At 40.1% G+C, this 13,066-nt stretch overlaps 1 protein-coding gene across 2 annotated transcripts in view; it reads right to left on the bottom strand.

The window, feature by feature from the left end:
* Window positions 1–8,988, bottom strand: part of mgmt (O-6-methylguanine-DNA methyltransferase) — a 303,909-nt gene extending 294,921 nt beyond the window's left edge. For both annotated transcript variants that reach the window (XM_021317244.2, XM_012864004.3), the window contains exons 1-2: window positions 8,898–8,988; window positions 6,072–6,217 (exon numbers count right to left, since the gene is read on the bottom strand). In XM_021317244.2, the coding sequence (XP_021172919.1) occupies window positions 6,072–6,217; window positions 8,898–8,915 (164 nt within the window). In that variant the 5' untranslated portion in view covers window positions 8,916–8,988. The remainder of the gene's footprint in view (window positions 1–6,071; window positions 6,218–8,897) is intronic.
* Window positions 8,989–13,066: the final 4,078 nt, after the last annotated feature.

Below are 13,066 nucleotides of genomic sequence, written 5' to 3' on the forward strand. Positions count from 1 at the left end.
ACTCAGTGGTGCGGCATAGGTATTACAACGCCTATTACAGCTCCTCCAGCTTCGTGTGGTTTTATCTTAATGCTCAATGTTTTCTGTGCTCATTGAGCTCCGTTTGGATATAGCCTAAACCCAAGCAAATTAAATATAAAGTAAATAAAAAACAATAATACATGGCAGATCAATATTACTATAAAAACAATCAAGTAAAAATTATCATTATATAAAAGGATAAATGCAAATAAAGCTTAATACCAGTATACAAAACTTAATAACAGTTTTATTATCTTTTATGGAAGTGTATACTTTGGATTCAGCTGTGAATTAACAGGAAATCAGATATTTTACAGTGCAAACATGGATCTGGTCTATACAAAGTTTTATTTATTTAAGTGCAACCTAGGATCTGGTTCATGTATTCAGTATCTCTGTACAGTGTCGGTCAGCAGGGTTGGCTGCCACAGGTTCTGACTAGTTTCTACGATAAGTGTCAGCTTCAGTCACTGTACAGCATTTGTTAACGTTTACTTGCTGTATTAGTAGCCCAATAAACACTAATTCTTTTACTACTGTACACAGGAGTAATGGAAGGGTGTAAACTGGTCTTCCCAGCTTTTCTTCACCAATTCACAGCTTCAGGGGGTACGAAATTGTACCCGTGGAAGGACAGAGTTGTTGCCTGGTGGAAAAGACTTCTCAATGAGGGGGCTCAGACCGATGTAAAACATGCATGGGGCTGTGAGATACCTGAGCATTACTGAACAGTTTAAACCCCTTTCAAACATCAGAACAGCTGTCTTGAAGATGCTCCACCATGTTTTGTAGTTCCCCGCTCTGTAGCATAGCATTGGGGCTTGTCAGGATTCTTTGGCTTTACCTGTTCATTTCCCTCAAAGGAAAAATACAGTACCTCAGAAAAACACTTGTGCCTCTTTGACGAATAAGGGTCAAAATGGCTGTTTTGAAAACATTTTTACCACATTACCAGTTTTAAACTTCTAAAAGCAGCTCACGGTCTTGATCCTCTGCCATTATCATTCAAGTGTGACCTTGAAGGAAGGACTGTATGTGAAGTTGTGCGCCAAGTTGGGAAGTTGGAAATGTGTCAAATTGTACCGATTTCTATGCAAATTATTTTCTTTTTCTGTTGACCACATAAAAATATTGATTATTTTTGACAACTTTATTACAAATAACAGCAAGCTTCAATACTAGTAATGAAGCAATACATATTCATATTCAATAAATTAGAATATTATAGAAAAGTTCATTTATTTCAGTAACTCAATCAACTAAGGTTTGACATATAGAATAACATACACAGATGATGTTTTAAAGCCTTTATTTCAGTTGATTATGATTGTTTTTACCACCTCCAGCTGATAAAAACACAGCATTAGAATATTGCATCAGACCAATAAAAAAGCAACATTTTTATAGGCGCTTAATGAATAGTATGTTTAATACCAGTTTATAGTTTGTTTTTCATAAAAGTTGAATTTATTCTGACAAACAAGTCTCTCAGAAATGCATATTCTATTTTATTGAATATGACTGTATATGGTAGGGCTACACTAATTATACTTTCAAATTTCCACATCCTTAATGTTTATGACTATTTATCACAATGACTCATGAAATACTTAAAGTAGCAGTAGGAAGTTTTGAAAAAACAGTGGACTTAGCCTGAAAATTTGAACGAGCACACCTCACAGGTCCCTCCCCCTTGCTCTGTGCTGTGCTACACCCCTCCTTCCACAGCTCCTCCCCCACAGCAGAACCCGCCGTGCTTCTCCAATGTTTACCTGTCTTTGTTTACCGAGCAGGTGCCACTCAAGAAAATGGTACTTTTCCTGTAAAACAGTTTGTTTCTCCACCATTTCTCCACACAGCTGCAGCCCACAGGCAATCTTGAGCTTGAATGATGGCCATGCTGTACAGAAGAGGGCTTGTGAGAAGCACCTACACAAGAGTGATTAGCCATGTTTCCATCCAACTGTCATGCAAATTTAAAGAAAACTTTTAAAATGTCGCAAAAAAAGAAAATGTGTAGTTTGGAGTAAATTAACCAGGCTATGCAGAGCGTAGTTTCGTCAGACACTGAAGTTATGCATGGGCGTAGTAAACAGGAAGTATAAGTTGCATTCTAGCGTGGACCACATATCTAATGTGTTGCTATCGGGCAGGTTGTAATTGTTCTGTCATGTCAACTAGTATTGCCGATGTTAAATGCTGTCCATGGACTTTGAGAAAGAAATATGATTCTATGCATGATGTGGAGACATTCGAGAAGAGGGCGACAGCTAACCTTGTCTGCAAGCTCAATTTTCCCAGTATCAAACACACGAGAATCCATCTGGTACAGCTCCCGTTTCAACCATTTGTGTCTAAACCAAAAACAATTCGGGCCAATCATGTTGTTGTATTGAGGTTTAAGGTGGGACATACCACTGCGACGATAGCAAGAGCGGCTGAGCCCACAGTCGAACCAACATAAACATGGCAGCGCAGGAGGACACACTTCATCTCTGTTTTGTAAGAATCCACGATTTCTTGTTTGATAATAGAACAGCAAGAAGCGCCTTGACTAGCTTCCTTTGCTGTGGTTTCTCGTAGCAGCTGCTGCTTATGTTTTAATTTGGTAATGCAATAATGGGGTACCGCGCGCGAGCTATTTTTAGAAACACAACGTCACGATGACGTCACATCACGTGGTACGCAATGGGGCAAACTCCGGAAACCCGCCGCTGTTTTGCTGTAAAAGAGACGTGCGTTAGCCTAGGTTTTACTCGGTAAACGACTGCTTTTTCCAAGTCTAAGACCATGGTTTTTAAACATTGTTGCTATGGAACGTGCAACAGCGACTCGAGTTACGCTGATCGGCCGCATATGAAGGATGTTTTCTTCAAGACTGCCAAGGAGAAATGTGTGCGCTTGGTACACCGGGGCGGCCGGCCTACACAACAGTTCAACCCGGAAAAAGTTACCAAATTCAAGTACATATGTAGCAAGCATTTTGTCGGAGGAAAGGGCACAACCGAAGAACATCCTGACCCAATTCCAGCGACATCAAGTCAAGGTAAGAGTATTTTGGTGGCCGACATGTTAATAAAGTAGCGCCTGCTACCATGACAGCATATAGGCTATCATGGTAGCAGGCGCTAACATGATAGCCTGCTACCAGGATAGCCTACTCAAAAACATTTCAAATGAGACAAACATTAAACATATACCCATTCCTGGACGGTGATTGCAAACAACAAAAAAAAAAAAAAAACGGCCGACGCTGCCATGATCGCCGCGCAGGAAAAAAAAACAAAGCTTACCGTTCATCAACTCGGCCAGTTTTCCAGTCTTTTTAAGCCCTCGAACCTCAAGCCATCGTTTGAGCTGAAGGTTGGTGTGTTCTTCGACAGTGCGACCAGTAAACCGTGTGCCTGGGACATCGTCTTGGGAAAGTTTAACGGCTGTAAAGTCGGTCATATCGCTGGTTCTGTTGCGCTTGTGATAGCTGGGTTATCCGTGCGTTCTCTCCTGTGTGCCCTACCTAAGCGGCAAAAGGGGCGTTGCTCTTGAGACGGTGACGTCACGTGCGCGGTACCCCATTGGTTAAAACCAACCTTTGGTAGGCGGGCACTAGGTGTCTTTTTGCCCAATCAGCACGGAGAGTTCTGCTGATATTCCCTCCTTTCCCCAAATGGATTCAAATGGAGCAGTCCCAGATTGATAATGTGCAGAACGAGTGCTACACATTATCAATCTGGCTGGCCAAGTTAGCCGACAGTGGGAGCAGCTGTTCAGTCATGTGAGGTAAATGTTTGCTACATCAGAACTTATTCAGTAAATGTGTTTCCAAATCCCGTTTTGTGAATTAACTCTTTTTCGCAAAATCCAAAAAAACACTTCAGGCGAGCGTAAAATCATGCAAAATTGAGGCAGCTATTTTCTATTTTCCCGTTTCCATCAACCTTTTCTAATGCGATATTTCAAAATGGGCATAAAAAACACTGAAGGAAAAGTGATTGACAGTGCTAACAACCAATCAGAGCCAGGCATTCCTCCTTGCTCCGATTGGTTGTTTATGACCGGGAGCTGTGGATTTATGCATGCGGCAGTAAGACCACTGGGAGGAGCCACAGGAGCTTTATTTTTTTTCCACAGATGATCTGTCTCATATTGTACTGTCAGGACATAGTGACAGTTTTAGCAAATATGTAATGAAATATAAACGCTACCTACTGCAGCTTTAACAATATAGAAACAATACCGATATGCACCAGATATACACCACAAGCATGCTGACGTGAAATGGTTTGCTTTCAGGTACAAACAAAATTACTGCACAAGGGTACAACATTTGGGGTCCCTGTAACTGTTGTTGCCTGTCCACTTAGTTGTTTTAGATACAGTCCATCAGTAAATTAAGTAAATAAAGTTAACTATGCAATAAGACTAAAATCTCACCTGTTCTGTTAAGTAGAACAAATCTGACCTTACACTGCAAAGAATTCAGACCCACCATACTGTTGGTCAAGCTGCAAGGCCAGAACACACAAACACTCGTAAAAATAAAAACAAAAACAAAACGCAGTTGTGTAAGCCTATAAACGCACTGTAGGTCTCTCTCTGTTTAATGCATGGATGTTATCTATTCTCTTATCCAAAATATGCTCTTAGAGGTCATTTATCACACTGACTTCCTAAGCCCGCGCCACAGCACATCCAAAGCTGGGAAGAGCCTTGTTTAGTATGTCATAAATAAATCAATGGAGATGCCTGATCTGAACTATTACAGCTACAGACAGGCTTTTGTAAGATCTACATGGAAAGCCGGTTGCAAAGATAAGCCTGTATTTTGTCACTTTATCTCGCCTCCCTTAATGCCTGTTTACATAGAGCAACTCAACATATCTGAGGAGGCTCGGCTTCACCATCTTCTACGACAATGACAGCATATTTTAGTGGCCAAGATAAAATCTGAACATTTTTTTTTTTCTAATGACTTCTTGCTCACACCTTGGAAAACATATAGACAGTGATGCGATCGGTCCCACTTATGACCGGCATCGCAAATGATATTAAACTGAGAAATGATCTAGTGATGCGAATCATTAAATTCATTTGCATATTCCTACTGAACCTGAACGCACAAATTAAACCCCGTTCGCGAGTAGACGGAGAAAGGTGCCTGCGCATGGTTACAGGACATCTTCCATAATCAGAATTCCATATTATTAATTTTCTCACTTCAACTCATTAACAACAAGTGGAGTGTTTTTGCTGCTTGATGAATTTTGGGAAATAGCAGACAGTCGAGGAAGAAACACATGTTGAGGTGTACTATACAAGGTCATTAATGGGTTTCCATAAATTAGAATTTAAACGGACATTTTGAAAGGGATAACTTCTTATCCGGATGCATTTGAAATGGTTTAATTTCCCAGACCATTCAAGTTTATCAAATGTGAATCTGTGAAACATGGATATTTAATTTCAATCTAATCAAATCCAATCTAAGATGTAGGACGTGGACCTTTAAAACTAAGGAATAAGTATCTACTAATGCTGACTTTAATCAGTTTCGGTCGCTTCAGTAAGAACGTCCATATTCTGACAATTTTGAGGGATGGGAGGGCCGTGAAATGCAACCGCATAACACATTTCTGAGTGTCAGTTGGCACTCCCAACTACCGCATGCAACGTGAAGGAAACATAAAGAAACAGGAGAGAACAGTCCATGCTCCCTGTGGCCTTAGCTGACCTCCCAGACATCATTTCTAATCAACTCCCTTGAGGGTAATAAACAAGTTATTTTTCTGAAATTTCAAATATACTGCAGGAAGAATCACAACCACATGCCATCAGAAATCTAATTTCGAGCCCAACAGTATTCTAGTGCCCCTCATATTTCTAGTGCCTGCTCATATTTGCCCAACTTTCTCCAGGATATTTCTTGTGGGATCTACAAAAATGCCCTGCTTCCAATGAGGAATGGTGGCACTCCATCACAGGAGTGGATTCTGTCTGCCTGTAAATTTCACACCTTTGTTTATCACGTCACCAGCCCGGCTGTTGTACAGTACCTTTCAGCAGGTGCGACATCCATTAGGATCTGGATGGTGTGCACACCATTCTCACATCCACTGACTTGGATCGTCCCCAGGGGGCTCAGCAATGAGATGGTCTTCTGAGTGCACCGGCTCTCCCCTTGCTTCTTCATCGCGCTGCCCTGCCGAGGAAGTACAAATTACACCGTGTTTATTGACATATTCATGCGGCAACTTTCACAATTTTCACCGGGAAAAATTTGCATTGAGTGATCTATTGAAAACCGAGCATGCCACCAGCAGCGGATGACTTGCATATCTGAACACCTCGCCTTTCAACAATGTCATGATGCGACTTGATCCCTGCATTATTCTCAAATATTTCTTTTGTGCATGGAATAGAATACGCCTATCTAACCAATAAATCGCCCATTTTTTTACCCTCTTTCTGTTCTATATATCACATAAATGAGAAAAACAATGCAGTCTGTTCCCTTGTCTGGTGGGGGATTCCCAAGATAGCTCGACATTATTTTCAATCCGTCATTTTTGGTTGATGGCCGGGATGTTTTTCTAGCATTAAATTTGTTCCTTGGGGTGCAACTCCAATGGGATTCTGGTTTCCAGCCCTTAACAACAGCAAAAACGTGCAGCTTTTCTGACGACTGAGATGGATACTGGCAATAACCAGACAGCAGTTCCTTTTTTATTTTTACTTTGAGGGACTGAGAGATGATTGACTATGTTATATGTGAGATTTTGAGAGATGGGGGGGTTATAATAAATAAAGGTCACACTGACTGCAAGAAACCTTTACATCGAAGAACCTTGATCTGAAAAGTTGAAATGCCACAAAAAGACTTCTCACGCAACTTTTTGCAATATTTAGAAAAAAAAAAAAACAACCCTAATATGTATATCATAATTTAAGCTTCACATTAGTTTTTATTTTCCTGTTTTAAAGCAGATCATAGTTATACGACATGCTTTGAATTTTCATATCACAAAACTCAATCTGTGCACAGAAGTACAGCCCGGTTGCACAGCTTAATGGTAACAAAGGCTCAGATTGCATGTAATGATAGATTGATAGACAAGAGAGACTGTGATGATTCCCAACACCTTTTATTGCCACTTATTTACCACACTAAATAGCACTGAAAGATATAGATGTCTGATTTGCACACACCAATGCCACGTTTCACTCTTGTTGTTTGATAGTTTTAGTCTTAAGGGATACCACGCTGAATTTTGGGAAGCTATGCACTGTTAGACAGCAGACCCAGCGGGGCAATTTGGGAAATTTTGATCTTCAGTGAGTTCAACGGTTACTGGCGTTTATAAATGCTGCATTTGTGTATCAAAATCGGACTAAACACCGTGTATAGAGCACTGGTTTAGCAGCATATTTGCACTATCTAATGTAACTTATATATCGAAACAAGGCTCTGTTTAATGTTTGCTTGATGTTTACCCAAAGAGACAGTGAGCTCTTTTTAACACTTTTTTTTTTTTAATCAGAATAATTAAAACAGAATATTGGTAAATATATACAAAACCTTTCAGCAACGTATCACTACGTGTCAACAATCTTGTTGACACGTTTAATCCGCAAAAACCATATGACGGAATATCTTTTCTACGTTTTTTTTTTTAATTAAAACACTTATGATTTATGATTTTTTTTCCTTCTCTTTTTCCTAACGGAGAAAAAAACCAAAATATATTGTGTTTGTCTCCAACTTCTAAACCGTACTAGTTGTCTAATAGCCTTCGTCTTTAGGGACAGGAAACAAACAAAAAAAAAGAAAAAAACATTTTTTGGGAAGCTATGCACTGTTAGTCAGGCAGCACAAGCAATTGGCCGACTTGGAGTGTGAGCTTCAACAATTTCAACACTGCTATTACGACCGTCATCAACTCCATCCAACGGATGATAATAGAAAAACACTGCAAGAGAAAAGAAATACTGCTTATAAATGTATATGTAGTGATTTATCTCTCCTTTTTTTAATTAAATCTGTGTTTCTTTTACTTTAAGATTACCCCTCCTGCCCCTACACAAACGCACACACCAGCAGCAGCAGCACATCTGTCATGGTATGTGATCACAAATGCGTCTGCTTCAACTTTCTTGTTTCTACTCTTGCAGCTCTCACTGTATTCATCGGGGGTTTGCCTGAACTGACAATAAAGGCGAGGAAAATTTCTGAGCCAAACAATGGTACAGTGCACTTTGGATAAGCGTTGGACACCCCGTCTGCCATTTAGCAAATAGACTCGCGAGTTAGAATAATGGACTTTGGCAATAATGGCCTCTCGCTAATCGCCTGCGCTGATTAAAAAATAATGCCCTGCGTGTCGTCGGTGCCGCCGCGTATCTCGGTCTCCTTATAAAAGTCGGTGGCTGCTCGGGTGTTTGATGTTTGCCCAGCTTTTCACGGTGAGGAACAGCAAACAACAAGCAGCTTGTGTTGTTAAAAAATGGCTGGCAGACTCCTCGTGCTCGTCAATCATTTGACTGCTTTCTCATTAGACTAGCTCCTGGTCAAACCTGCGTGATTAATTGAGCAGAGAGCGCGACGTGACTGCGCAGGTGTGAAAATGCAACATGTGCCGTTTCGCTTTTGTTTCTTTTTTTTTTTTTTTTTGTTCCCCCCACGCCTCTAAATTTACACGATTAATACATTCGCTGGGACCCGTGAAAGTGAGTATTTTCCGTCTTAAATCGAATTAGTTAAAAGGTCCCAAAATGAAGCAGATGTCTGAATTACGTTTAGAGCAAGGACGACTTCTGAGCTAAATGTAGGATGAAACACGACTGTAGTTCATTCGGTGATATTAATCAGGCTTTTAGCTTACGGTTGAAGCCTTTTTCATCCTCTGACTATCAGTGTAATGTTCAGTCTTCGCTCCTGCGAACAACAAACGCTACTTCCTGTTTCTTCTAACAGCGTGGTCCAACTGTCCAATCACAACACGGAAAAGTCTTCTGTTGTTCTCCTATTGGCCAGAACAAAATCTCCGCTCCTTTCCCCCTCTCCCCCCCACCCTGCCAGGGATAGACTGGTGCATGTGATGGAAGACTCCTCTAATAGGTCTCAAGTTGGGATTTGGGGTTCTTTAGGGGCTCGCCAGTAAACCAAAAAACTTGTAATTGCTGTGATTTATTTATTTGATTTGCTTGATGTTTATACACCATGATAATAATAATAATAATAATAATGCTTATTTTGAGCATTCATTTCAAACACAGTTATCACCCTGCTTATATCCAAGACATTTATCCAGGGCTGCATCTCTAGTGACAACTTCTCTGGGAGGGATTTAGAACCCTAGACATAATGTTGGTTGATAAACCACATCTATATGAGAGCAATAACAAATACCGTCTTATGTATCATTTGCTTTCAAATTCATCATGCTATTAAGAAGAGCACCACTCAATCCTTTTTATTATAGTTTTGTCTACAGGAGACAAAGTTGTTTCATGCTGCCTGAAGCAGTGTTTATTAATATACAGCATGACAAAAATCACTTGTAAAAAAAAAAAAAAAAAAAAAAGAGTAAGGCATCAATCATGTAATTCTTAAGTGTCTGTTGTCCTCTGTAGTGTTAATTTTTATTTCTGCAGAGCCTTGATCTCTCTGCATGCCTCCGTTTGGAATGTGTAGGCCGGCATGGGCCTGTGGCCCACACCCCATCTCAGCGGTGAGGGTGGGAGCGGGGGGAGAAAACGCCACCCCTGCAGAGACCATTTTGAAATCTGTGAGGATTTCCGTGCCATCTGGACCCGCTGCCAGTCTGCCCCAGATAGTAAGGGTTGGCAACGGTACCCGACGGTGCAATATGGCTCTCTCTTTAATGAACTACTAACTGTCCCCCGTTTTAATTGATGTGACATTTGAGCCATTTATCTCTGACATTTCAATGAAGGATGATTCTCAGCCTTGCCATTTACTTTTTTTGTGCTATTTTCTAAGAGTCATTTGCATTTTTCTGCTCTATACCTGCTTTTTGTGTGTGTGTCTCATTAGCTAATTAGAGGAACATGCACAATTAATAAAAATGAACATAACCTAGTTTGATATAGGCTTGATGGGACATAATCAGAAAATCAATGTATTCTTAACATTTATCACAAATGATGTGAAAGGCTACCTGTGGTAAAAGGTGACTCTGATGAAGCCCTGTAACCTTTACCCACATACCAACATGTAGCCTACAGTGTGGGACAACTTATGTTCGCAGCATGGGGAGAATCAAGCTCAATTAATCAGCATATGATTGCAGTAAGCAGCCCCCTCTGCTGGATCTTTGGAGCCATACTGTTTGAAATTATTTAGCCACTTCATTCCGTTTCCAGACTGTCAGTGTTTTTATTTTTTATTTGTGTTTTTGCTTTAATGTTTTTATAATTATTCTAATATACTACATTAAAAATATAGTTGAAAATGTCACATTTAGCAAAGTCCTTTATTTTGCTATTGTTGTTTTTTTTTATTATTGACTGTCAAATTAAATTACCACACACATCAGGAGTTATTTGCACATTTTACATTGTGTTGGTAAAGTTATTTATACTTATTCCAATTAGACTAAATGTTGTATATCAAAACAGGAAATGTTTTAGCGTGTGATGAAGCAAACTGCCCGAAGGTGCGTGTGAGTGACATGAAAAAAACAAAAAAAAAAAAACTCAAGGCTCAATTGTTTTCCATAATCAGACATATTTTTAATCTTTTTAGATATCCTTTAAAAACACGGCTCCATTGATGACGACTGTTCCTTTGATTGTGAGCGGTATCATTGCCAAGGTGTGGTGCCCTGTCTGTGCTGGCAGCCCAGGCTTGATATCTTTTGTTTGGGAGTCAAAGAGCTCCTTTTCCTGCTCAGTTTCCCTCCCTATTTTTGTTTGTGTGAGGCGTTGATAGACTTATATGTTGCCCAGCTTCCTTTTAGTGTGCTGCCCCAGATGTTTGCGACAATAACAACCCTAACCTTTTTCTTTTTTCTTTTTTTTTCTTCTTTCGTCATCGTGGCAGAAATTGTTCATTAGCAGTTTTGTCCATCCTGTGTATCGTATGATTGTCACCGCTCAGTCAAAAATGCTGCCTGGTTGGCTGTGGCTTTACTCTCTTCTTTTTTTTTTTTTTTTTTTCTTACTGCGTTCGCTGTCTCTCTCTCTTGTGTTGGCGTGGGAGGAGTTGAAGTCATTTATGATATCAGATATTCTCTTGGAGAGCGGGAACGTCCTGACAGACGGAACAGCCACTATCCTCTCACGCAGTGGCTTGTGTGTGTGAGTGTGCATTTTAATCAGGAAAAAAATAAAGGGCTCGTTGGGCCTCACGTTGCTCGTTGAGGAGGTTTGGGGGGTTCTCATTGTGTATATCAAGGGTACATAAATGTTATGTCTGTTTCACTAAATCAAATTAGAACACAGTCATAAAAACAGCATCCTGATACAATGGCTTGCAACAGTCTAATACAGCTTGTTTTTGTTTTGGTCGCTGCATGTCTTTTGAAGTAAGTTGGCTTTGCACATCTAGAAAATGAAAACAATGATAATCTTAATTTGCAAAATGCTAAAGCTCAGTCAGGTCGGATGGAGAACTTCTGTGAACGTTCTACAGAGCTATTTTCACATCCTTCCTTCCATGCATCCACCCATCCATGCATGCATCCATCCATCCAAATCATCTCTGACCAGCTTTCGTGTGGTTACTGAGGAAAACCGTCCCCACAGCATGATGTCGCCACCACAATGTGTTGGCACCATCATGTAGCGTGTTCAAGGCGATGTGCAGTGTTAGTTGTCAGCACCCGTAGCCTTATTTAAGTGGACCATAAAGTTCGGTTTAGGACTCATCTGGCCAGATCACTTTCTTCCTTATGTCTGCTCTGTGCCTTGCGTTGTGGCAACAACGCAAGGCACACTGCGATTAAATTAGACACATTAGATATAAGAAAAATGTTATTTTCTATCAATGTACAAGAATGAGATTTTGATAAAGACAGAATAAAAATATGTAAGCGTGTCACAAATACAGCAGCCGATGTGCTATAATGTTACAATAGTCCTATAACATTTAAAAATAAAAGGGTAAAAAGAGACATGTAGAGTTACAAGATTCAAGCAGCATTCACAAATTTATGAAAGACTGCACAAAAGGTGATGATATTCAGTACAAGTGAACCCCCTGTTTAATAGTTAGGAAGCTTCTGGAGGCAACCTGTTAACTCGAGTTTATTTAGAGGTATCGGTATAAAGAGAGCCATAGGTAAAAAGATAAGATAAGATAAGATAAGCTTTATTGATCTCACAGTGGAGAAATTCACTTGTCCCATCGGCTCAATAGTCAAAAGTCAGAAGAAGGTGTCAAAGTAGGTAAGTAGAATCAGTTAGATACAGTTATACAGCTATATACAATATACAATTCTGTACACTCCTATGTATAAATATGTTATTGCACATATGTTATTATACAGTTTATACAGGATTATTGCACAGGCTTAATGCACGGATTATAGCACCTTGTTTAAATGCATGCAACATTTCCCACTTAACAATCACACACTACTTTGTGTCGATCTGTCACAAAAAATCTCAACTGAAGTTCATGGTTGTTTTACTTAACAAATTGTGAAAAAGCTAAAAAGGTATTTCAACTTTTGAAAGAAACTATATTTCATTCGTTAACCTTTGGCTCCTCGCCATTCCCCTCCTCCTGTGAAGAATTAGCCTGATCGTCATGTAAGCGTCTTCACACCCACAGAGATGTGGCTAAATTTCTCCGTCCCCCTCAAGTGCCCACTTGTTTAGTGCGCTCTGTGCGCCTCTGTCCCTCCGACTCTGATATGATGTGGCTTCCCTACTTTACTGTTGACACAGTGCTGTGAATGTCTGAGCATTTTTTTGCTTTTTTTTTTTTTTTGCAAATGAAGAGGCTTGAACTCCTGACAGGCAGTGTCGCCGGCACCCTGACACACTGGCCCGCACATGCTGTGCGGCATAATGATGACATTAG

This window comes from Fundulus heteroclitus, chromosome 22 (genome assembly GCF_011125445.2).
Source record: "Fundulus heteroclitus isolate FHET01 chromosome 22, MU-UCD_Fhet_4.1, whole genome shotgun sequence".
Classification (NCBI taxonomy): domain Eukaryota; kingdom Metazoa; phylum Chordata; class Actinopteri; order Cyprinodontiformes; family Fundulidae; genus Fundulus; species Fundulus heteroclitus.